Here is a 24,439-nt window from a genome sequence, read left to right on the forward strand (position 1 = left end):
ATGCCGACGGTGGTGGTGATGGACGTGTCGCTCTCCATGACACGACCGGTGTCGGTGGAGGGCTCCGAGGAGTACCAGAGGAAACACCTGGCAGTCCACGGCCTGACCATGCTGTTCGAGCACATGGCGACTAACTACAAGCTGGAGTTCACGGCCTTGGTAGTGTTTTCCTCGCTCTGGGAGCTGATGGTGCCTTTCACGAGAGATTACAACACACTCCAGGTAGGGTGTGAGAAGCACAAACACAGGAAGCTGCCAACATTAAAACAAGCAAAAACCCAAACCAAACAAACCAACCCCAAAACCCAAACACAACTCCCTTGTATGTTTCTAAATTACAATGAAAATGTGTAATCTCATCCTGAACACAGCATCTTCAACCAAGAGTCTTACCCATAGTTTAAGGACAGATGAAATCAATGCTTTTGAAATATTTTTCTACTTCACAAATAGTACCTTTGCAAGTAACCACTGGATGGAAGAAAGGGCTGCCTGATGAAGCTCTTAAAGTGGTTCTGTGATGCTCATGTTTTTATCTGTAGTTGGTGATTTGGAAGGTTTTGGATCAGGATTGTGGAGTCTCTGTCTCGGGAGGCATTCAAAATCCGCTTGGACATGTTGCTGGGTGATTTACTCTAGGTGATCCTGCTCTAGCAGGGAGGTTGGACTAGACCTTTAGGGGTCCTTTCCAACCCCTACTATTCAGTAATTTAGTAGAGAGAAGGTGATTTTAAGAACATGTACCAGTTGAAATGGGGTGAAAATGAGAATCGGTGATTTTTTGCCTCACAAATGTGAGGGGAAGTTGGGAGAGAATGGAAGGAAGAAAGTCGAGGAAGGAAATTTCATGTGAATGCAGTAAGACATTGAACGTGTCTTGAGTTCAGTAAAAATTGTACATCTGTAACTGGTTATATGTAAAAGGGTTGTTCCTTGAAAGGGTGAAAAGGGTGTCAAGTCCTGGAACAGGCTGTCCAGGTTTGTGTGTTGTGGGATACATAGATTTTTAAAAAATACTCTCTGTTAACTTTGTATTTTAGCAGATCAGCAGCAGTGCATTCTCTTTGGTTTTTTGCCCTCCTAGGAATCCATTTGAGGAATTTCTGAGAGCCAAGAATCCAGCCAAGCACTTCTAGCATGTTAACTCTGTTCACACCTTTCTGATGATGATCTGCTAAGTGCAAAGTTTTCATCTTAAGGAGAAAAGCTGGTTTATGGTTACAGAAGCATACGAATATGAGTGCTTGATTCTGTCTCTCTCTCTGACAAAGAGTTTTTGTCAGACAAGATTCTTGTTGTCTACTTTCTGAATCTCTAAGTAGTTAAAGCTGCTCTGACACCTGGGAGGATTTTCTAAGTGAAAGCTTTCATATTAGACATTACTTCAGTTTTTGACTTTACTGTTTCTCTGAGGTATGCAAAGGATTTTTTTTCATCTTTGAGAGGTGTGCTTATAATGTAGTTCCTTCAAAGTCAGCTGTGGTTGTCATCTCATTATATTGTTTGTTATTTCTTCTATGTTTCTTCTAGTTCTTTAACTTTGCAGGTCATATATGAGAACACAGCACTTCACATTTACAAAGCAAACATACTCACCTACCACAGAACCACAATGGATAACTTCTGTGTTTCCATGTACTGATATTTCACCCAACAATGACAGTGGTGTTTGTTTTCACAGGAAGCCCTAAGTAACATGGATGATTATGACAAAACCTGTTTAGAGTCAGCACTCCTGGGGGTTTGCAATATTGTCCAGCAGGAATGGGGTGCAGCAATTCCTTGCCAGGTACGACTGATTTTACTATTCTTACCATCCAGTACATGCTTAGTACTCCCTGAAAGTTGGTTTGGAAATCATATAGTCACACAAAGTAACTTTTCTCCTCCACTACCTGACAGTTTCCAGGGCTTGTAACAGTTCCAGGTCTCAGCCAACAGCATGGGACTACTGCTGAGTGTGTTTTGACTTGTCTTCTTTCCTTCATGAGTCATTTGGTGTGCATCTGCTCACACAACCCCATTCAGTCCTTGCAGCTCTCACCCTTCTGAATTTCCTTTGGTTCTTATGGCAAAGTCTGCCTTTAGGCTTCATTTTTCTGAGATACTTCAGAGCTTGCTGGTCTTCGGGTTAGGCTTTAAGTTCAGTAATTTTGCAGCTCAGTGGGCTGAGAAGATGTCTGGAGCAATATTCCTTAAGGAGAAAAAAGAGGGGTTTACTGGTTAGGCAGTTCTTCACAATCTAACAAAGATAAAAGGCAACTTGGGAAAGCAGACATGAAAGCAAAGAACTCAAGAGAGCTAAAAACCAAGCATAGACTAGACCTCAACAATCTGGTGTCTGGTTTGTGCCATGGCTTATTTTCCTGGAATTTCAGGTGCAGTGGAGATGAAAGGCAGTTGGGAATGGACTCTGTAGAATCTTGTAATAGTGGAAAATTTTACTGGTGAGCAGCAGTTCAGGTGGTATCAGGACACTGCCAAAGGGAGAGACTGGGAATGAAGAGAGAATATGCATCTGGATTTAGTAGATATACACTGAGTTTCAACTGTATTTGATTTTTCTTACCTCTCAGCCAAAAAATAATGCCTGCTGTGTTGAAAGAACAGCTGTTTTACTGCTCTGGAAGTGCTCTGGGCTCAGTTGGGTGTAGAGAGTTTCATTATTCAGCATAACCTATTACTGCAGCTTTCCACAAGGAGTGGACTTCGGACATGCAACTGAATGGAAGATTGTGGAATTTTGCTACAAAACGCGAACATACTGCAGCTGTATTTGTTTGTAAAGAATTAGGGTGATTAATACTACCTTTTATATGGCTCCTGTGGCTTGTAGTGGAAATTGGGTCACCCTCCAGACTCTGGAGAAGGAATGGCTTTGTATTCTATCTGAAAGTAAACCCAAAGTTCTTGAATCCATCAGCAGCAGGCTGCTTCTTTTTGGGCTATATAATCACTGTTTTTCTAGCGTGCTTTTTGAAATAGCCAGGTTTAATGCTTTAATGGTTTCTGGTTATGAAATATAAATTTTAGTGCAATTGCTTAATTACAACAAAATGTACACTCAACCACACACATGGTTTACGTTGCAGTGGTTAAATCTTCAGTTTCTCATGGGTCTTCCTGTGTCTGGAGGTTTTACTCACGCTTCTTTCCCCAGCTCAGTGGAGGGAATCCCTGTGTGAGCAGGGATTTTCTGTACAGAAGTGCATGCCACTGGGGAGGCTACCAAGATGTCTAGTTGCCCCCTGCAGACAGAAGCTTGTCTTGTCTTGCAAATGCTAATCTGTCCTCTTTCACTCAAGGTTGTCCTTGTCACTGATGGCTGCTTGGGGATCGGCAGAGGCTCCCTACGGCACTCCCTGGCTACTCACACCCAGCGAAGCGAAAGCAACAGGTTTCCACTGCCCTTCCCATTCCCATCCAAGCTGTATGTCATGTGCATGGCAAATCTCGAAGAGGTGATGTCTTTAACATGTACCTTCTCCTTTGTTGCCTTGGATAATTATTTTTCTTCCCTGAACTAACGATCAGGTCAGCACAAAACATATTTTGATGTTCTTGTGCTTAGTTTTAAGGTTTAGTTGATGTTCTGGTGCTCACTGTTATTTATTGAAATGTAACTGTGATAGCATAGAATCATAGAATCAGTCAGGGTTGGAAGGGACCACAAGGATCAGCCAGTTCCAACCCCCCTGCCATGGGCAGGGACACCTCACACTAGATCAGGCTGGCCAGAGCCTCATCCAGCCTGGCCTTAAACACCTCCAGGGATGGGGCCTCAACCACCTCCCTGGACAACCCGTTCCAGGCTCTCACCACTCTCATGGGGACGAACTTCTTCCTCACATCCAGCCTGAATCTCCCCACTTCCAGCTTTATTCCATTCCCCCCAGTCCTGTCACTACCTGATAGCCTAAAAAGTCCCTCCCCAGCTTTCTTGTAGCCCCCTTCAGATACTGGAAGGCCACGATAAGGTCACCTTGGAGCCTTCTCTTCTCCAGACTGAACAGCCCCAACTCTTTCAGTCTGTCCTCATAGGAGAGGTGCTCCAGCCCTCTGATCATCCTGGTGGCCCTTCTCTGGACACCTTCCAGCATGTCCAGATCCCTCTTGTAATAGAGGCTCCAGAACTGGACACAGTACTCCAGGTGGGGTCTCACCAGAGCAGAGCAGAGGGGGAGAATCACCTCCCTTGACCTGCTGGCCACACTTCTCTTGATGCAGCCCAGGATCTGTTTGGCTTTCTGGGCTGCAAGTGCACATTGACAGCTCATGTTGAGCTTCTCATCCACCAGCACCCCCAAGTCCCTCTCCTCAGTTTCCCCTCCCCTGCTTTCTAGCTGCTTTCTATCCTTTCTAAAGTTTCTTATTGCAGTATTATTGATTACTACTGTTACTAGATAATAATAATTAGTATTATCATAATCCCTATCAATGATGTTGGTTTCTCCCTGAGGGATATACCATTTTGATTTCTCTGTTTATATTACTAACTTTACTTCATTTAGTTACACTGAAAGCTTTTGGGGGCCTTACTTAATCTAAAGTTAAATTCTTGAATAAATGAGTTCTGTTGCAAAGATGCTCAGCACTTCAAACAACAACAGCTTTGCACAGGAATGTGAGCGTGTAAAATTCTCAAGTCTCCAAAGCAACTTCCCTTAGCTTGGAAGAAAAGGTGACTTTTTCTTTTCTTCAAGGCACCTTTGAAAATCTCTATACCTTTAAAAATCTCTTTATCTTTAAAAACCTCACAGTAGTTTGAATGCTCTTGAACAAAAAGTGTTTAAAAAGAAGCCTATCTAGACTAAAGATTAGATTTTATTAATAGCATTGCTTTTGACTTGACACTTACATCCTTCTGTCCATTACAGGAGGATTTTCTACTTAGGCATGCAATAGATATTTCAGCTTCAAAGTCTCTATCAATGATGATTCTCTTGATTAAGCTAATGGACTGAAGCATTGTTTACACATTAGAATAATTGCAAAAACATTTACAATAAATCTTCACTTACTGATAAGTTTAGGTGCTTTCATAAGCATTCTCCAAGTACTTTAAAGAATTATATCTGCCTTCCCTCCTAAAAATTACATTATCCTGAAGGAGCTGGAAACAGCATTGCCAAAAAAACGTTAGAGTAGTTAAGGCATTGCTGTGCTCTTGATGAGTGAGAGCTTCTGGGATTTCAGGTTGCTTGAACCTGCTTTCAAAGCAGAACCTAAGGTGATAAAGCAGCCTATGGGGAGTTGGAGCAGAGGGGTCCCTTCGAGCTCAAGATGTTCTACGATTACTTGCCACTAAGTCAGGTGCCACATCCAGCCTCATATAAACACAGCACGAGGAGCACATTTCCTGGGAGACCAAGAACATTGGTGTATTCAGAAAGGAGTGGGATGAAAAAGTCATGCTATCATCCAGACAGATGCTTTTTAGTGTGGTCTATGTTTTCTGAAAACATATCTGTTAATAAAAAGAGAGTAAAAAGAAACCAGAAATGTTTCACTTGGATTTCCCCCCCCCCCCCCAGCTTCAAAGCACAGACTCTTTGGACTGTCTGGAGCGGCTCATAGACTTAAACAATGGGGAAGGGCAAATATTCACCATCGATGGACCCCTTTGCCTGAAGAATGTGCAGTCAATGTTTGGGTAGGTAGCCATGTAGATACTGCAGCTTTGTGTGAGGGTTTCCAGTTAGTGCTTGTAAAGGGAAACAAACATAATAAGAAATCTGATGATCTGAGGTGTTTTATTAATTAATCTTGGTTTAATTTTAGTTCATGATCTTGTTAAATGTATTTTCATCTTGACCTTCACTGGTCAAGGTCAATATATATTTTAATCATTATCTAACCAAATCATAGCACTTGTTTATGGTTGGCAGAGAGAAGACACCAGTTTGCAGGGTTATTGTTAGTTTGCCATCAGTGTGATAATGTGCTGCTTTGTTTCGTAATTTAAGCAATGCTAAAACTGTTGAATTAACTGTAGTTGTAAAAACTAAAGGTTTGGGAGATGTTAGTGTGCTTTAGACAATCATTTCTCATTTCATGTGTATTAAGTTTTCCTTAATAATAACTGATTGTGTTCTAGTAAGCTAATAGATCTGGCTTATACACCATTCCATGCTGTTCTCAAGTGTGGCCACTTAACATCTGATGTTCAAGTGTTTCCCAGACCAGAGCCGTTCGTTATAGATGAGGAAATTGACCCCATTCCTAAAGCAATTAATACAGGTAACAAATCTTCAATGGCTTTTTTACTTCAATCCATTTGACTTCCACCGTTTCATTACCACTTCTTACCTGTATAGTTACTGTTTCATCCACTTTTTCTCTGTAGAAAATCTGTGAAAAGCTGACTGTTTTATTTCTGGGATATGTTGCAGCAGGGGATGAGAACATTGATCCCGTTTCAGCCATGAGTGCTTGGTAAAGGGCTGAAGTAGGATAGAGGCACTTTGAAACCCAGGGTGTAAATTTCTAGGGGGAAAGACTGGATGGCAGGAACAGGCTGTTTTCCATGAATACTCCCATAAGCTTCATGTAGGATGGGAGAGTTGGGTTGGAGAAGGGGCTGCATTTTGTGTTAGAATTGCCTTCATCAGATAGATTCTGTCAGAGTAGAGAAGCTAGTATCGTTCTGGAGGTTTCTTTAAGGAACCTTCTGGTAGCAGAATCAAGAAGAATTGATGAGGCAGCACAATTGAAGGTTGAGATTTAAGAAATCAGTTCTAATTGTGCCATACATATATGGACCTGTGTCCATAGATGGAGCACAACATCCTTCATGCAGGGCAGAGTTTACAAGAAAGATACCTTTTACACCTCTGCTAGCACAGAGCAAGCCAAAAACTCATCCTAAACCACCTTCACATGGCTGAGAAACTTGAACCAAATACTACATTTCTTGCAGCCGAGAGGTGAGGAGGAATTTGGACACCGTTGAGCATGAAGGACATGGCTGCCTCAGTCTTTTACCAGCAAATGCCACAGCTCTGTGAGATGGGTTGATTCAGGGGTAGCCTCAACCTGGAGCAGGCTAGATTTAGGTTAGACATAAAGAGGAAGTTCTTCATTATGAGAGTGGTGAAATACTGAACAGGCTGCCTGGAGATGTGGTTGAGGCCCCATTCCTGGAGGCAAGCAAGGTCAAACTTAATGGGGCCTTGAACAACTTGATCTAGTTGGAGATGTCCCTGCTCACTGCAGGGGGGTTGGACCTTTGAGAGTCCCTTCCAACCCCTGTGCATTCTGTGGTTCTGTGATGGAGCTGCATTTAAACTTGCAGTAAGCATATACAACTCAAGTTGACACGAGTCAGTCTTTCTAGCCTTGGGACCATGGCCCAATACTGCTAATCCTGCCAGAGAGCTGATGGGAGTTCCTGCAGGTACTGTGATGCCAGTTCAGTTCAAAGCTAGTAAATTTGGTTTAGTCTTTTGGGTTTTTTCCTTTTGAATTTGTAAAATGGCAGTGAAAAAACAGTGCAGTGTAAAAACAATGTGCCCAGTTCTGAGTTTGTCTAGCAGCATAGATCATGCATAGTATGTGTGTCATGAAAGTTACATTCTCATCTTAAAAGTGTTGTGGTTATTACATATGAATATTTGTATCTTACTGGAACTTAAGACACTCTGGTCAAGGTTGGGGCTCTCTACCTCTAGTCTCTTCTGCACAAAACTCAGTGATGTAAGAAGTGGTAATGTTAAACTGACCACATTTTAGCTGTTTCCAAATCTGATTTAGACCTGTTGTCTCCCCACAGATCTAGAAATTGTGGGGTTTGTGGATATAGCTGACATTTCTAGCCCTCCTGTCCTGTCCAGACACTTGGTACTGCCCATTGCACTTAACAGAGGTGAGCAAGTTTTGTTTCTTTTAGCAAAAACTGCTTTAAGCTCCACTTGGGATGTCTGTAGGAGTTCAGAATGTGTATGGTGGTTTAGACTAGAAGCACAGGCTTTATGTTGTATCAAAATGCCAGGTGTCTCTAAAGACATGTTTGTGCGGTTACATTAAAATGAAACCCTTGAACACAAGCTCTTTCTCTTTCGAATATTGTATTCTTCAGAAAGTTAATGGGGAGGTTAAAAGTTAATAACAGTGTCCTTATAGCATCATTACTAGTAGAACATGCTAAAATTACAGCTAAAAATAGTTATGGGCTGTGAAATATGTGGTGCAACAGTGTGTCAGTCTGTGGTAAGGAATTCTCCTCTTTGCCTTGGAGTGGAGCAAAGAGAAAGTGAGATTTCTCTTGGTAAAGAAGAATGAAAGCTCCAGGCAGGCTTTGACCTTTGTATTAACACTCTTGTCCTGCCAGGCCTTTCATCTTAGAAAATGCCAACAGCTCAATCACAGCTGTATTCCAGCTGCTGAAACTAAGTTATTTGTAGTGATCACAAATAGCGTAGGAGAGATCTTCAAATTCAGGCTGCCTTTGGTTCAGAAGCAGACGTGTATTTGTTGTGCTGTTTCATTTCACTTGTAGTTTTATTTCAAAGCTAAGGTTTTATTTGCAGGTTTTTTGGTAATTCTGTTTTGTGAGTAGGATGAAGCAGAATATTTATATAACATGATAGTGCCACTGTGCCCTGACAGTTCATTTAGCAGCTGTTTCTTCTACAGAAGTATTAATTAACTCCTCCATAGCAGAAAATACTTGTCATGGAACGAGGGCCTTTGAATTTATTCTTATGTTGTCTCTTTGTGTGCCTTTATTCTTCCCCAGAAGGTGATGAGGTGGGACCTGGGATCACAGATGACACTGAAGATGAGAATTCAGCTAATCAGATTGCTGGGAAAATCCCCAATTTCTGTGTTTTGTTACATGGCAGCCTGAAAGTGGAAGGCATGGTGGCTGTCGTCCAGTTGGGGTATGAAGCTGGATATCTGCCTGAGAATTCTCTTACTCTGCTCATTTATGCTTTATTTATAAATGATGCTTGTTTAGATCTGTATTCTGTACAGAACTCTACACTGCTAGACAAAGCTGTGGATGCGTAATGGTGGATCTGTTTCTGCCACTGTAAATTGCAAATAGTGAGCCTCTATAAAGGGGGGAGGGAGGCAAATTCTAGGTAAAGAGTGGTGGAGGATTTTTCTGCCTTGGGGATTTGCTCTTTCCAATAGGCCAGAGTGGTATGGAATGCTCTATTCGCAAGCTGACAGCAAGAAGAAATCAAACCTCATGATGTCACTCTTCGAGCCTGGTCCTGAGCCCCTGCCATGGCTAGGGAAGATGGCACAGCTCGGACCCATTTCAGGTACTGGTCACACTCACTTGAGTAATTCCTCCACATTCAGTGTTGTGTGGGTGACCTTGCCAAATCTCAGTTGTTAACTCTGATCATTTTCTTTTTTCTCCCAGATGCAAAAGAAAATCCATATGGAGAGGATGACAACAAGAGCCCTTTCCCCTTGCAACCCAAGAACAAGCGCAGTTACGCACAGAATGTTACTGTGTGGATTAAACCAAGTGGCCTTCAGGTAATGATACAGGGTTTGGACCGGATGCTTTGATCAGCAGCAGCCACCTCAGCAGCAAAGTGGAGCCTGTGCATGTCTTATCTGTTTAATGCAATTGCTTTATTGCTTTTCTTTCCTCTTTGTAAATGCTGCCTCTTTACAATGCCGTGATCAAAACGCAATCAGAAAGCACAACTTGTTTAATGAAAGCCATGTCTCCAGTGTAGCATCTGGCCGTGTTTATTGGATTGAGTATAATTACCATTTATGCTGCAGCCTTTGTGAGCTGCAGTCTTGTTAATGATCAGGATAAGTTATCAACAAGTGGTTGAGGGACTTTTTTTTTTTTCTGCAGCTTCCCCAGCAGTTGGGGGAAGATTTTATTTGCAGTTGCCAAGATTTTATTTGTTTTTCTTCTTGGCAGACAGATGTACAGAAGATCTTGAGAAATGCAAGGAAGCTTCCTGAAAAAACTCAAACCTTCTATAAAGTGAGTAATGTTTCAGGCTGGCCCATGTTTGATCCATAGTGGTCGTGGGGCATTTGAGAGAGGAACACACACTGTTCGTGGTGTGGTCTGTGCAGGCTCGGAGGGCTTCTCAAATACCTACACGGCTCTGTAGAAAAAAGGACATCCAGGGTCTGTTTTACTGACTAGTTATGGTGAGGCAAGGGGGGCTGGTTTCTTTGCCACCACCTTCTCTTAGCAGGGTGGCATATAAGATGCAGAGCTGTGATGCTGAGGAATATGGTTTAGCACCAGACTTGGTCCGAGTTAGATAGTGGCTGACTTGATCTTAAAGGTCTTTTCCAACATCTAGTTCTACCCCCATGGACAGGGACACCTTCCACTAGACTAGGTTGCTCATGCCCCCATCCAACCTGGCCTTGAACACTTCCAGGGTGGGGGCACCCACAGCTTCCCTGGCCAACCTGTTCCAGTGTCTCACCACCCTCACTGGAAGGACTTCCTTCCTAATATCCAGTCTACATCTCCCCTCCTCAAGCTAAAAGCCATTGCCCCTCATCCTAGCATTACAAGCCCTTTTTAAAAGACCTTCCCCAGCTTTCTTGTAGACCCCCCTCAGGTTCTGGAAGGCTGCTATAAGGTCTCTCCAGAGCCTTCTGAGCTGAAAACCCAACTGTTTAGTTGTGTCACTATCACCTTCAGCCCTGAAGCATATTTCATCTCCAGAGCTTCTGGGCAGTTTGTAACAGCTGTACTGATCACTCAGGTTCTTGTCCTTCAAGTGGATAAGCCTGCCTTTAAAAAACAAAGGAACACAGATGTTATGTGAAGGCTTATATTGACTTTAAAGGGTTTTTTCCCCACTCTTTTCAGGAACTTAATCGTTTACGAAAGGCAGCTCTGGCCTTGGGCTTCCTGGACCTCCTGAAAGGTGTGGCAGACATGCTGGAGCGGGAGTGCACCCTGCTGCCCGACACGGCTCATCCTGACGCGGCGTTTCAGCTCACACACGCTGCTCAGCAGCTCAAAGTGGCAAGTACTGGAGCATCAGAATATGCTGCCTATGATCAGAACATTGCTCCACTGCAGACAGACTTTTCCAGTAGCAGCACTGAAAGAATGTGAGGTTTCCATCTTCAGAATTGCTATAGATGAAGACTCCACTGGTTTCAATTTCTTTGTCCTGTTTACTTTCTGGGGCCTGTTTAATTACTGTTGGGAGGACTTCCTATCAAAATAGGGTCCTTTACCTGCCTCAGAGCTCTCCAAATAAATGTGGCTGGTTTGTGGTAGCTTTAGTCAGGCCTGGAAACTGTGAGAAGTGTCCCAAAGTCATTTACTGTGTTGGATGATGGATGGGAGTTACTCAGTGCATGTGAGGAGACAGAAAAAGTCATCACAGGCAACAGACTGCTCATGGCTTTTGGCTTCCTCAAAATGCAGTTACTACATAACTGATCTCACTCGTCAAAGTACCTTAAAAGGCAGCTACTGTCCTTCATACCCTGACTTGGCTAGTCCAAAGAACACCTGTGAGGCACTGTGCAAGATCAGACATTTCAGTGTGTGGTCACTGATTTTTATGCCCAGTAAGAACAGTCTGTACTGTCCCAAGGAGTTGTCACTTGCACTGCAGTGCTTATGCTTGCTTGTAAGTTTACTCTGGTCAGACATGGTTTTTATTTGTGTGATATTAATAAAGAGTAATTCTTCATTTTAAGCTGGATTTGTTCCGTTGTCATAGCAACTGGGCTAGGTGGCCTAAAACAAGAGATAAATAATAAACGATACAACTTGCTGAATTCAGAGAAAGACCAAATTGCTGAACTAAAGCCAAAATTGGTTGTAAATCTTTATTAATAGAAACACATTCTTTCTGAAGGGCTAAAATTCAGTAGTGTTAAATCCGTGACAGCTTGCACTAGGTACCACAATTTCACTGAGAAATACAATGTATGAATACATATGGATTTTGTTACAGAAGTTCAAATGCCCAGTGGAGAAATTAAAGTACGAAAGTAATCCTTGCTGTTCCGTTCCAACACAGGTACAGTGTGTGCTAAGTGAAGGATCATTTGTGTAAATAATGCTCAGCTCTCCTGAGTAAAGCTGCACTCAATCCTTTGAGTGGGAGCCCCAGCTGTCCCTACTGAAAGGTTGCATCACGCCTCTTGCTGGCAGAAGAGTTCGTGAAACGCAACTTGGAGCTTGTACCAATTCCCTGTAACACTCTTTCCTTCACAGTACAATCACTGGGTCCGTATCACAGTAAGCTGTTTGTTACCTTTTATTTAGAAAATAATTTTCTGGAAGATTCATATTGTTTTACAGTAGAAAAAGATAAATAGTAGCATGGCACTAAACTAATCTCAACTTCAGTGCCTGTTGTGGATTACTGGCATTGCAGTGCCCTGGGGGCAGTGGCAGTTGTGAAGCAACTCCTTCAAAATCACAACAGTTTGGAGCAAACCTTTAGTATGTTTTCTAAACTGGATTAAGGAGGCTACAGGGATCAGGAATTAATGACAGGAAGCTAGGTGTAGAAAAGGGCATGTGGAAATTGCATCATCTGAAACAGGTGACTGAAACATCTACTCTGCAGGTGAGAGTAGATGACCTGGAATGTGAGGGGAGTTTTTTTGTTCTTGTTATTTAAAGCAAGAACAGAGGAATAATATCTCTTCAAATGCCATGTGGGATCTCCCTTACTGAGATTTGATAATGGAGATTCAGTTTATTTGACTCACTACTCCATCCCACAAAGCATATTCACCAACTTCTCAGCTGCAGCCCTAAGTTTCAGTAGAAAAGCAATCTTCACTGCCTTTCTGAAGGCTGCAAACACAGGAGCTACAGCCCTGCTAGGAATGATCAGAGCAGCCCTCCTCCCCTATGACAGTTCCTCCTTTTCCTTTTGCATGGATGGGATGGGGTTCTACTGGGGTTTGTTCATGTGCTAGGAGAAAGCTGGTACCTGTTTCCTTTTTCTGTTTCAGTGCTTGCATCACCTGTCAGGAAAGTGTGTGTGACCCAGAGTGGCAGCTTCCCTTCCCTAATGCCTGGCTCAGGATGTGTTGCTACAGGAATGCTAGGATCCATGCAGCGCTCCTATGCTCTTAAGGCTAAACTGACTAAGTTGTTAGCATTGAAATCAGCATTAGCTACTTCCAAATCTAATTCTGCAGCAGCAATATGCTGCAAAAGGGGGTTACCCCAACCACTGCTCACAGTGCTCTCAGACTGTGCTCCTCCTGCCACCAAGATGCACTCTAGAAACAGCTAATAGTATATCCTGACATCAGAAGCCCTATCTGCATGCAATATTGAAAGAGCAAATATCCAATTAAAAGATAAACACTATTTCTAGGTAGTGCTGCTCCACTGCTCATAAGCATATTATATGCAGATAATAGGATTTCTAATATGGCAGCTGACAGGATACAAGTGTAAATGTCCAGTGGTAAATGCCATGCATATGTGATTGGAAGGGAAGGAAACACAGGATGTGGGAACGTTACCTGAACTCACTAAGAAATCATGAACTCGAGTGTGATCATCTGATTTTACAAAATTATTTTTACATTGCAGTGGGTAGAACTGTAAGAATTAGAGGCTTGTCTTGTCATTGAGAGAAGTTAGATAAGCAAGCATTCCAGTCCTCCTTTACTTCATCTTTCTCTTCTTTGGTCCGAGGTGCTGTTTCCTTTGCTTGTAGAGATGGCGGAAGTTTACAAATACCCCTGAAAAAGAGTACAGAGTTTAGTAGGACATCACTGCATCCAAGCACAGGTACAGGCTGGGCAAGGAGTGGCTCGAGAGCAGTGCTGGGGAGAGGGACTTGGGGGTGTCACCTGACAAAAAAACTCAACATGAGGCAGCAATTTGTGCTTGCAGACCAGAAGGCAACCATGTGCTGGGCTGCATCAAAAGACGTGTAGCCTGCAGGATGAGGGAGGTGATTCTGTCTCTCTTCTCTGCTCTCGAGACCCCACCTGGAGCACTGTGTCCAGTTCTAGTGTCCCCACAACAGGAACATTGAACTGCTGGAGCAGGTCCAGAGGAGGCCAACAGGGGGATCAGAGGGCTGAAGCATCTGCCCCATGGGGACAGACTGAGAAAGTTGGGGCTGTTCAGGCCGGAGAAGAGAAGGCTTCAGGGAGATCTTACAACAGTCTTCCAGCACCTGAAGGGGGCCTACAAGAAAGCTGGGAAGGGCCTTTTTACAAGGACTTGTAGTGATAGGACAAGGGGCAATGGCTTTGAGCTGGAAGAAGGGAGATTTAGAGTAGAGATTAGGAAGAAATTCTTGACAGTGAGGGTGGTGAGATACTGGAACAGGTTGCCTAGGGAGGTTGTAGATGCCCCCTCCCCAGAGGGGAGGCCAAGTCTGGATGAGGCCTTGAGCAACTTGGTCTAGTGGAAGGTGTCCCTGCCCGCGAGGGGCAGGGTTGGAACCAGATGGTCCTTAAAGACCCTTCTAACCCAAACCATTCTGTCATTCTGCGGTCTTTTTAATACTCGATGGCTGTACAAATTTAAACCACCACCACACAAGAAAGCAGTGGTTTAAGGGTGTGTGTAGCACTGAAAGAGAACCCGAAAGTTTTTTTGCTGGGTGAGGCAAGAGTAGCTGCAGGCTGTTTGGCTGTTTGTCACTTTTAAGAAGCTGCAACACTGGCTGTGCAAAGCTGGGGAAGGACCAGACTGGTATTTCAGAGTGATACTGGATCAAAGGTATCCTTTAAGCAGTGTCTGTGAAAGGAAGAAATCTACTCCAAGTCCAGGTTAAGGTTCCAGGTTAAATTCTGTGTTTTGGATATCCAGACAAACTGGTGTGCACACTGCAAAGTTAACTTAGGTTTAAAAATGTAACACCAGAAACCAAATACATATCAAACACCACTCCTCTTTAAATACACTGCTATTTAAAGTGTCTTCTATATTGTTCCCTGGAAAAACATAGCATTAGTGATGATAGATTGTTTAGTCTGGAGAAGGGGAGGCTGAGGGAAGATCTCAGTGCTCTCTACAACTACCTGAAATGAAGTTGGAGTGAGGTGGAGTTTGGTCTCTTCTCTCTAGTATCAGGTGACAGAACAAGAAAAAATGTTCTGAAATTGTGCCAGGGAAGGTTTAGGTTGGGTCTAAGGAAAAATTTCTTTCCTGCAAGAGTGGTCAGGCATTGGAATAGGCTGCCCAGGGAGGAGGTGGAGTCACTGTCCCTGGAGGTATTCAAGAAATGCGTGGACATGGCATTCGGGGACATGGTTTAATGGCCATGGTGGTGTTAGGTTGGTGGTTGGACTCAATCTTAGAGGTCTTCTCCAAGAGAAACAATTCTATGATTCTATAAAGCAGTTTAGTTAAGCATTGCTTTAATTTGAAATGAGATTTAGACTTCCACTAACTCATTCCAGAGCTCACGCACCAGGTGAAACTCAGTACGCTGAAGTTATAAATACATGCTACAATTGTTCTTTTAACCCAAGTGATCAGGAGATAATGCTGGCTTGTTACCAAAGTCTCCTTGAGGGGGTTAACCTGTGCTAATTGTAGGTGCATTCCCCTCCCACTATTTTACATCAAAAGGAACAAGGATAATGATTACCCTCAATCAATTTTGTGTTGCTATGATCCCCAAGATGCAAGAATTTAATTTTCTGTAGAAAATAGACTTGTTCAGAGGAAATTTGCCTTTATGTTAATAGTGAAAAATAACAACTCAGTATCTTACCTAAAAACAAGGCTATAAGGTATACTTGAAGCAAAAATGAAAACTGGATTGTGACATTCAGTGGATTTGGCAATCCCAGGCTAAATTTCCCCGTTTCACTGAAGATTGGAATGGATTGAACGATAGCGACAGCTGAAAGCAGAAGGCCAGCATCATTAGCAAGCATAAAAACATACAATTGCCCAGCCCACACCAACTTTTTCATGATATTTCTTTCTTATTTGCTAGCTCTCATTAATTCTATCAATTTTGAAGCTGTTTTTTGCAACATGCAACATGATGGGGAGCAGCTGGCTGAGGCAGTTCTGCTATGGAAGTCTAATCAGTCAACTTGCCTGGTGAGACACTGTTCTGCTACACAGCTGGAGCCTGCAGGCCCCATGCCAGCAGCATGTACTGCACAGAAATACCCACAGCAATGAAATAGGCATCCTCCCCCCTGTGCCTGATGTTGGGCATTGCCCAAGCCTATTCCTGGCTCACAGAAACACGTTCTGACAGGTACAATTACACCACATTTCTCACAGGTAGAAGCTGAGTGGTGATATGCTTCTTCAATAAATGACAATTAAAAATAGTCCAGATCTGTTGACAGAAGAATACAGTGTAAAACCCCGGCTCTTGATGGGGACAGCAAGACTAGAAGGGGAGCAGAGCCCTGCTTGGCAAGCATCATGCCCATCTCAGAACAGGCTATATTGCTTTCAGAGGAAGAATGAGCCTGGTCTGTCCTGTGCCATGATTTGTAAGACAGCAGTAAGATTTGTAAAATGGTGTAAACCCAAGCTCAGCTGACCAAGCCAGGTCCAGCTGACAAAAGCAGATAGTCTCCTCTGGATCAGCAGAGGGAGGTGAGCATTGTCATCCTGAGCCATTTCGCATGTTCTTGTGCCATTTGTTCACATAACCTTTTGCCTTCACCTCCCTCCCCAGTGCCCAAAAGAAAGCCTTCTTCTCACATCAAAATGAAAAAAACATTTCATAAGACAGAAATGCTTAAATGTGGTTCGACTCAAAGCAAATGTCTACTTAGCTGATATTCTATTTGAGAGTTTTCTTGAGCCTAGCAGGTAAAGAAAGAAAGAAAAAAAAAAGGTGAGTTACTTGCCAAGCTGTAAATTATTTATGAAACTTTTCTGGCCATACCTTCTGACAAGCCTCCTAAGGGGTAGAGAGGGATCCAGGCAGTGTAACGGAGCCAGGTTAGTGGTTTCCATTCAATACCAATGCATGAGAGCATGTAATATGGATACCTAAAGTGGGAGAAGAAGCAGGCATTGTTTAAAATGGAAGCTGCTATTAGAATTAGTAGCAGAGTATTCAAAAGCTTGTTCCTACAGATTGTGATGGGACACGAATGACTGTAACTGCCTGGCTTGCCTAATAAGCCTTTTAAAGTATTTCTGAAAGAAAAATGGAGCATTTCCACTGAAGGATGCAAATTCAAAGCAACAGAAGCCTCCAGGGAAAAAGGAAAAGGTTTCCCTAGGATCAGGGCAGGATTGTTTTCATACTCCAGCCCTGTCCCAGCTTTTAGCGGATGGAGCAAGCTAGGAAGGCTGTGGTAGTCTGTGACTAAAGGAGAATTACCCTCTGGGGCCAATGCATTAGTGCCACTCTTCTAAAAGATACAAAGATCAAAATCATCTTTGAAGAGTTCTTGGGAATAACCACATTGTTCTGTACACACCTGCTAGAAGAAAAATCCCACAAACCTGAACAGCTCAATGATACTCCAGAAATAAAATATGAAGAACACCACAGGTTTGCTCTGCATTTCTTCTAAGGTTCCAAGGATGACAAACAAAACAAAGTTTCTTCCAAATAACTGTTTAAAGAAAAAGAAATTTTGAGGAACAGTCACTCAAAAGAAAGAGCAAGTCCCTGCTGTCAGAAACATGCAGGGTTATCTGCTCTGCAGCTGAGCTGTGACCTGCTTCTTAGGAGCTCACATTTTGCTCTGTTTTTAGATGCAAGCCAAGAGACTTAGTCTTAAATCACCTATCCTCATTTTTATGCACAACCACCACAACCAGGATAAAAAAAAGGCACTGGATCCAAATCAAAAATCACTTACCTTTTGTCAGCTGCATCTTGTTTTTGCTGTCCTGAGCTATTTCACCTAGGATATGGAAGAAGACAGCCTGCCACAGCTAAGACTGGGAAGCACAGATTCCTGCCTCTTGAATAATATATTTTCTAATGCAAGCACCAGTGAGGTTGCATCACTTACTTTAGGAGTCTCAATGCTTGTGTAAAACAGAGATTTGCTTTAAATATGGCGGAGCAAGGAGAAGAATCTTAAAATACTACCTGCAGTACAGCAGGTACCAGCGGTGATCTGACTAGTCCTATTAGTGAATTCATGACCTCCATTAATGCCAGGGTCTGACAGAAGTACATCATGTCAGCAATAGTGTGAAATGTGTCATAGAAGGAATCTGTAAGACACAGGAAACCATTTTAGAGAACAAATTAATTTCCCTGGTGCAGCAGCATGGTTCTTGATAACAGGATTCTAGCTGCATTTGAAAAAAATAAAAGGTAATTATGCATAATTATGTAACTTCATTATAGGCCCTATCTTGAAGTCACAGCAGTTAGGCCAGAAGCATTGCTGAAGTGCTCTGTTTCACACACAGAAGGATCAAGAGTTATTTCTGTAATTACTTCACACAAAAAGGATTATGCTGTACCTCAACGGAAATGAATCATTCTTGCTCTAAGACCAAAATACTCTGCCCAGCTCACACTATCACCACAGCAAGCAAGATAATTTGCTCCATCTGATTTCTTTAGACATAATCTTAGTAGAGTGCAAGTATCATTCATCAGCATATGGTCTAGTGGAGGGTGTCCCCAATGCCAAGGAGGTTGGAACTAGATGATATTCAAGGTCCCTTCTAATGAATCTATAAATACACAGTTGTGATTTACAAGGGGACAGTATTTTCCTGTCCTTGACACTGTGACAGCTTTTGAGAGGCTTCTGTTGTGCACTTCAGTGATGCATTTAGTTTTGTTTCCTAAATATCTTTTGTAACTCACTGTTTAGGAAGCATTAAAAATAACATTAAAAAAACAACAAAACAACCCCCCTTGTAAATAAAACAGTGCTTATTACTTGCCTTTTCCTAAGATGAACAGTCGTACTGTCATGTTCACGAAAATCCAAGAGAATCCCAAAAACTGTACAAGGTTGTACATGACCAAGTATCCCTTCTTCAGGTGTTTGAAAGCTAAAATCAGTAACAAACACATCAGGTGAGCAGAGTGCAGTGGGGAACCCACTGCTGCAAAGAGTAGAGCTGCAAACCAGGCTTTCTGTGAGAAAAAAGCTTACAAGGACAAGAGAAGCTATTGATTGCAATGACAGGGTTGCTGTGTGCACCAGGGACTCAAGGCAGATTTAAATTCCTTGGAAGCTGCAGTGCATTTTTATTACATTTCTAAATAGCTGACCATACAAAGATTTCCCCTCCAATATACACTAAGCCAGTCAAAAACTGGCTTGAGGTTAACATGCAGAGCAAGTGACAGCAAGTTTCTAAAGCCCACCTTACACACCACAGAGGTACAGTTACTTACGGTCTTTTGGGACTCTGGATTCTATTTTCATTTTGTTAATCTTTTCTTCTTCCTTAAGATGAAGGATAAGGTTTTAAAGACTGTTACTGTAATTAGCAAGTGATTTGTTAACTATACTACTGCAAAGCTAGCGGGTTTAAAACTCAGCTAAGCAGCCAGTTGCTAGAGGGTTTACATTTTTCACTTGCATAAAACAGCACAGTCATCACCCAGTAATTATGGTACAGTAAAAGCTAGAGGGTGTTAACTAGTTATCATGCCTTCACTATACATTCTATCCTAGTCATTAGATGGTTTTGCTGAAAAGCCTGTTGTTTTCTGTGTTATTTATCAGTTATTACTGTTTCTCAGAGCTGTTGTTCCATTAAAACATTTTATGACCCACCAGTGGCCTGCAGGGAACTGAGAACATCCAGAGGCTCTCTGCCTGCCCTTCACTGCTGCATTCAGGCAGGCTTCTGGCATAGCAGTGGCCCTTTATCCTCCTGCTAAGCTCAGTGGCTCTGGAGGGGGAACAGGGCAGTGTTTATTGTAAAGCAGATTTGCAGAAATGTGCTCTGTTCAGGCCTTTTCCAAGACTTGCTTTCACCTCCCTGCTGCAGTACAGCTACTGCAGCTTACCAGACAGTGGAAATGCACCATCAGGGCCAGGCCAGGGGCTCAGGGAAGAACCTCAGAAATCCCTACTTTTCAGACAACAGTGCATGGGACTGGCTTCTCTGGGCTGTGCACAGCACATTGATATGGTCCTCATATGGGTGGGACACAGGGCTGGGAAGTCACCAGAAGGGTGCCTACATCTGAAAATCCTGCTTACAATCTGACTAGCTTAACCAGTTCCCCACATACACTGGATTTTATACGAACCAGCAGCACTCATCAGCACACCAGACAACTCCAGGAGAATGAAGAACACAAGTGCAAGCACAGGAGAGCAGCTACCCCCACTTTGTAGCTAGCAGCACAAACCACACATGCTCACTGGACTGACCTTCTCCCTCAGTTCCATTTCGGCATCCGATTCATCTAACCAGCGGTCGAAGTCGGGAGCAAGGAAGAGCGGGCGCTTCTCTTGCTTGGTGAGTCTCTCCCACCAGTTGCTTACTTTTTTCTGCACAGTGATGTTCAGCTGCCTTTGAGTCACTCTGCAGACAGGCTGAGGACAGGCACAGGAGCACACATCAGCAGTAAGTCCAAAGAAACAAACTGAGACTGAACTGATACCCAAGCACTCCTTATCAAGGAGCCAAGGATGGACTGCTGCTGCAAAAGTATCTCTCTGCCACCCAAGGCATGGAAGCAAAGCGCAGCCCACCTGAAGATTGTAATGGCTGTACACAACTGGATAAACAGCTTGAAAGCCTGCTCATACCATACAGCACCACTGCATCCACCACAGACCCTGGTGCTGGCCTTCCTAGGCAGAATCCATGACTTTGGTTTTTGACCTTCTCACATTTAGTACTGTGAGCCACCAACTTCCTCTAGCCAGTGGTAAAAATCACACTGCCATCAGCCACAGGTACATATCCAAAACAAGGGACCCCATGTGACATCTGCTACAGCAAGATAAAGACCTAAGAGCCCTAGGAAACACTAAAGACAACAGTAAGCTGGTGGACCTATCAGTGTGGTCACTGCCACCCCAAGAGGTCTCACCGCCACAGCTACACTCTTCATAATGGCAGCCCAGAAGCCCTCCATCCTTACAGCCCACAGCATGGTCACCTTCGACGCCCACTCTTACTACCACCTTCACACCTTGAGCCTACTCCAGGGTGCTCTGCATGGAATGGTCTCTCAAACCAGCTGAAACCGATGCAGAAGAGCCATGGGCTGTGCTCTTAACCAAGCACATCACACCAGCACTGCTCTGACAAGGCTATCTAGATCCTCCGAGGACATCTGAAGGCTGTAGCTGTAACTTACAGCCACTAGCACCTGGTCCTTGCCAGTCAGAGGCTCCATCTCTCACTGGTGGCCAGCCTGTCAGCAGTAAGAAGCACTCGTGGTACACATCAGAGCTCAAGGAGAAAACCCTGAACTGCAATACTTTCTGGTCTCCACCATCTGTAGTTACGCAGATTTCAGAACTTGTCCTCCTCCAGCCCTTCCACAGTGACTAGACTTTTGGAGGGAGGCTGCTCTGCATAGGCAAGGGTTTGCTTCCCAGGCCTGGCTCCCAGGACAACCCATGTCTGCGAGCACTGAGGACAAGCACAGGTGGTGGTAGGCACCTCTGCCCACCTTGCGGACCAGGCAACCACTGCTTTACAGGCCAGATGACAAGCTGGTGACCAGATGCAGAAATTAAGAGACGTTCACTGTCTGTTACTCAGTACTTGGTAGAAGCCACCTAAGAAACCTGCCTGCTGACAGACCTTAAAAATTCACTCTTTGGTGAGAGCAATCCCTGCTGAAGCAGCAGAGGTGAGCAGCAGCTCCCAGTCTGACTACAGCTATCCCCAACAGGCAGCTGGGAGTAAGAAGCACAAATTCTGCACTGGGAGCAGAGCCCAGAGTTCTCTTTTGCCCCTGATAACTTTGAGAAGTACAGACAGACTTTACAGCCACCTGCAAGTGATGCAAAGGGGCTGCTCTTCCAGCCAGGCTCTCTCCTATCAGACTACAACAGCAATTACAAGATACTTACAATAGGAGCCACAACATTATCTGTACTGAGAGCCTAGGAAATCCACACAAGCCAGAAGCGTGATTCTCATGAGTTTATTTTATCAGGCTGCAAAAGAAGCCAGGAAACCACACACTGAGACTTTTCAGCTCAGTGTTCCTCCACTCCCCAGTCAAGAGTGTACCAGACAATGCACTGCCAGATTCTCTCATTATTTTGCTGCTTTAATCCTTTAAAAAAATATACAAGTACAGTTTAACAACTGATACATGCAAGGCCTTGTTTCTATAAAGGCTGACACACAGGAGCACTAGCTCCAGTGAGGTGATTTGCATTGAGGCAGGATGATGGATGAGAACTAGGAGACTGAGACAGCTGTTAGTCTGCAGCAGTTACAGAGTCACCAGGAAAATCTAAACAGCATATTGTAAGATTTAGGTGTAGCCATTCTCCTTTCAAGCTTTTCCAAAATTACTTATACAAGAGTTAGAAAAGTAAAAATACTTACTTTAGGCTCAACTGGTTCTAGAAACTCTATCTCAAATTCGTAGATGTTGTCTCCTTTGGCACCATGACCCTGAGCTGAAAGGCAAGGATGAACAGTCAGCATGAAGGTCCCATGCAGTTCCACACCCCCACCTGCCAAGGCCACATTACACACAGAAATATTCAATGGTTACTGAGTGTGCTTCCCGCTGCCTTGATGGGAGGCAAAAGAAAACCACACCACAGCAGGGAAGACACACACCCCCTGAAGTGCTGCTCGGAGCTGCAGTTGCTGGAGTAGGCAGCTAAAGAGCTGCAAGTCCACATGATACCGGAAAAGAGTCCTTGCCTGAACGATGACAGCGTGGAAGAATCCCAAAAGAGGGGACCAAAAGTCTGCTCACAGCTAACTTGAATCCAGCTGAAAATCCCCAGCTTTTGGGGGGATCCAGCCTATGCCTCAGTGAGCAAGCAACCAAAGAGTCTGGTCTCTGGTGGATCTGTGGGAGCACAATGCGGAGAGTCCCCTCCCAATAACCGGAGGGTTGCTCATCTCTCATTTCCATATACACAGGTCTTGTCCCTAGAAGGGCTCCAGAAAACCTGCACACTGAGTTTAATTTCCACCTTTCCAAGATGTAAAGCGATCCTGAAGCGAACACAATGCATGACAACACCCTATCAAATGGCCTTGGCTACAGATCACCAGGGAGGTGGCATTTCCTAGACAACATTTCAAGAAAAACACCAAATAAATGAGAACATCCAACTAAAACCAGCTACAGCATATCCCAAATGCTACCCCTGGGCCAGCCAAGCAGCATGAGCTCCATGGTGCAGCTGCCTGGCTGAGACAAACCCAACTTTTAGGGAGAGACCTATTTTACCTTTCAAATCGCTCAGAGTCAGAGGTGTGATAATGGGGTCTTTGTGAAAGGGAAGAGTGCTGCGAGTTATCTCCAGGGCTGAGGTGAGACTGGACACCAACGACACAGGGAAATGTCACAGATATTTAAATGTAGGGAGGGCTTTTTATCTTACGAGATAAGAAACAAGCTGCTATCGCGACCAGCGCTGGCACACAAGGCTTTGTAGCTGTGTGTTTCAGGATACTATATGCTGTATGCCCTGTATGCTCAGCACCAAGGGCAGCGATGGGGACCAGCGCCCCGAGGCTACAAACACTTCAGGCTCTCCTCCGGGGACCCCGCACCCCGGGGCAGGCCAGGCTCCGCTAGCAGCCCCCCTGGAGCAGCCGTGGCTTAGCAACACACTCCCGTGAAGGCCGGAGGCCCCTCCCCGTACCTCTGAAGTGCAGCACATTGTCGGTGATGGTGATGTCCGGGTGCTGCAGAGGGAGAAGAAGCGTCAGGCGGCGGCATCTTACGCCCCGACACCGGGGATACGCGGGGCCTCGATGACCCCACGCTCCCCCGCGCACAACCCACCCTCTCCCCGGTGCAATCCCTCCACGCACCGCTGCCGTGAACCCTCCCAGCCCAGCTTGCAAAGCCGGTAGGCTGCATGATCGCCCTCCCGACGGGGTCCGCAGGCGGGTCAGCCCCTGCAGGGGGTACCGGTGCTGCCAGTTTCCGCCTGTGTCGGTGTCCCTTCCCCCCTCCCCCGGGTACCTGCACGTCGCTTAGCTCCACGCGCAGATACAGCTCGCGGTGCCGCTGCGCCCAGTGCACGTGCGGTCGGAGACTCGGGCCCGCCATGGTGCGCGCGCCCCGCCGCGACCCAGGCGGCAGGGGGCTCCCGCGCGCCTGCGCACTGCGACCGGGGTGCGCGAGTCCTTCCGCGCCTGCGCCCCGTTCCCGCAGCCCTGATTGGGTAGATGTCGGTATGGCACCTACGCACCACTGCCGCGCGGCCCTCCCAGGGTGCGGAATTAGTACCGCGGCTTTGCACAGGTCCCGCACAGCCCTTACGGGGTGGGGACGTTCCTGCTGTGCCTGTGCATGGCTCCCGCAGACCCATCAAGGGTTTCGGTGTGGTCGCTTGATGTCCCCTCAGTTTCCCCTTCGGCCCCTCGGGGTATTGTGTGTCCCCTCCA

The 24,439-nt window shown here is 44.7% G+C and overlaps 2 protein-coding genes across 4 annotated transcripts; one reads left to right on the forward strand and one right to left on the reverse strand.

Annotated features, from left to right (window-relative positions):
* INTS14 (integrator complex subunit 14) lies at window positions 1-11,068 on the forward strand. 3 transcript variants are annotated; one of them, XM_054388016.1, is made up of 11 exons: window positions 1-222; window positions 1,682-1,789; window positions 3,306-3,461; window positions 5,535-5,653; window positions 6,098-6,240; window positions 7,772-7,864; window positions 8,738-8,882; window positions 9,139-9,272; window positions 9,377-9,495; window positions 9,899-9,964; window positions 10,817-11,068. In XM_054388016.1, the coding sequence occupies exons 1-11, from the start codon at window positions 1-3 to the stop codon at window positions 11,066-11,068; spliced, it is 1,557 nt and encodes a 518-aa protein (XP_054243991.1). The 3 variants fall into 3 exon arrangements, with proteins under 3 accessions (XP_054243991.1, XP_054243993.1, XP_054243992.1); XM_054388018.1 differs by having other exon boundaries at window positions 1-93; window positions 8,741-8,882; XM_054388017.1 differs by lacking the exon at window positions 1,682-1,789.
* A 732-nt stretch (window positions 11,069-11,800) lies between these two features.
* On the reverse strand, window positions 11,801-24,101 carry HACD3 (3-hydroxyacyl-CoA dehydratase 3). The gene is made up of 11 exons (XM_054387879.1): window positions 24,015-24,101; window positions 23,689-23,731; window positions 22,406-22,479; window positions 20,257-20,421; window positions 19,266-19,317; window positions 18,806-18,916; window positions 17,991-18,118; window positions 17,393-17,505; window positions 16,824-16,930; window positions 15,678-15,809; window positions 11,801-13,683 (listed from the first exon to the last, which is right to left on the reverse strand). The coding sequence occupies exons 1-11, from the start codon at window positions 24,099-24,101 to the stop codon at window positions 13,607-13,609; spliced, it is 1,089 nt and encodes a 362-aa protein (XP_054243854.1). The 3' UTR covers window positions 11,801-13,606.
* Between the last annotated feature and the right edge of the window lie 338 nt (window positions 24,102-24,439).

Source organism: Indicator indicator, chromosome 16, assembly GCF_027791375.1.
Source record: "Indicator indicator isolate 239-I01 chromosome 16, UM_Iind_1.1, whole genome shotgun sequence".
Taxonomy (NCBI): domain Eukaryota; kingdom Metazoa; phylum Chordata; class Aves; order Piciformes; family Indicatoridae; genus Indicator; species Indicator indicator.

Coding starts and splice junctions, on each gene's coding strand:
- INTS14 (XM_054388016.1), top strand. CDS start 1: ATGCCGACGGTGGTGGTGATGGACGTGTCGCTCTCCATGACACGACCG. Junction 223..1,681: donor GAGATTACAACACACTCCAG/GTAGGGTGTGAG, acceptor TTGTTTTCACAG/GAAGCCCTAAGTAACATGGA. Junction 8,883..9,138: donor GTGGCTGTCGTCCAGTTGGG/GTATGAAGCTGG, acceptor TCTTTCCAATAG/GCCAGAGTGGTATGGAATGC.
- HACD3 (XM_054387879.1), bottom strand. CDS start 24,101: ATGGCGGGCCCGAGTCTCCGACCGCACGTGCACTGGGCGCAGCGGCAC. Junction 22,480..23,688: donor CAATGTGCTGCACTTCAGAG/GTACGGGGAGGG, acceptor CTTGCCTTTCAG/CTCAGGGTCATGGTGCCAAA. Junction 15,810..16,823: donor CTTAGGAGGCTTGTCAGAAG/GTATGGCCAGAA, acceptor TTCTGCTTTCAG/CTGTCGCTATCGTTCAATCC.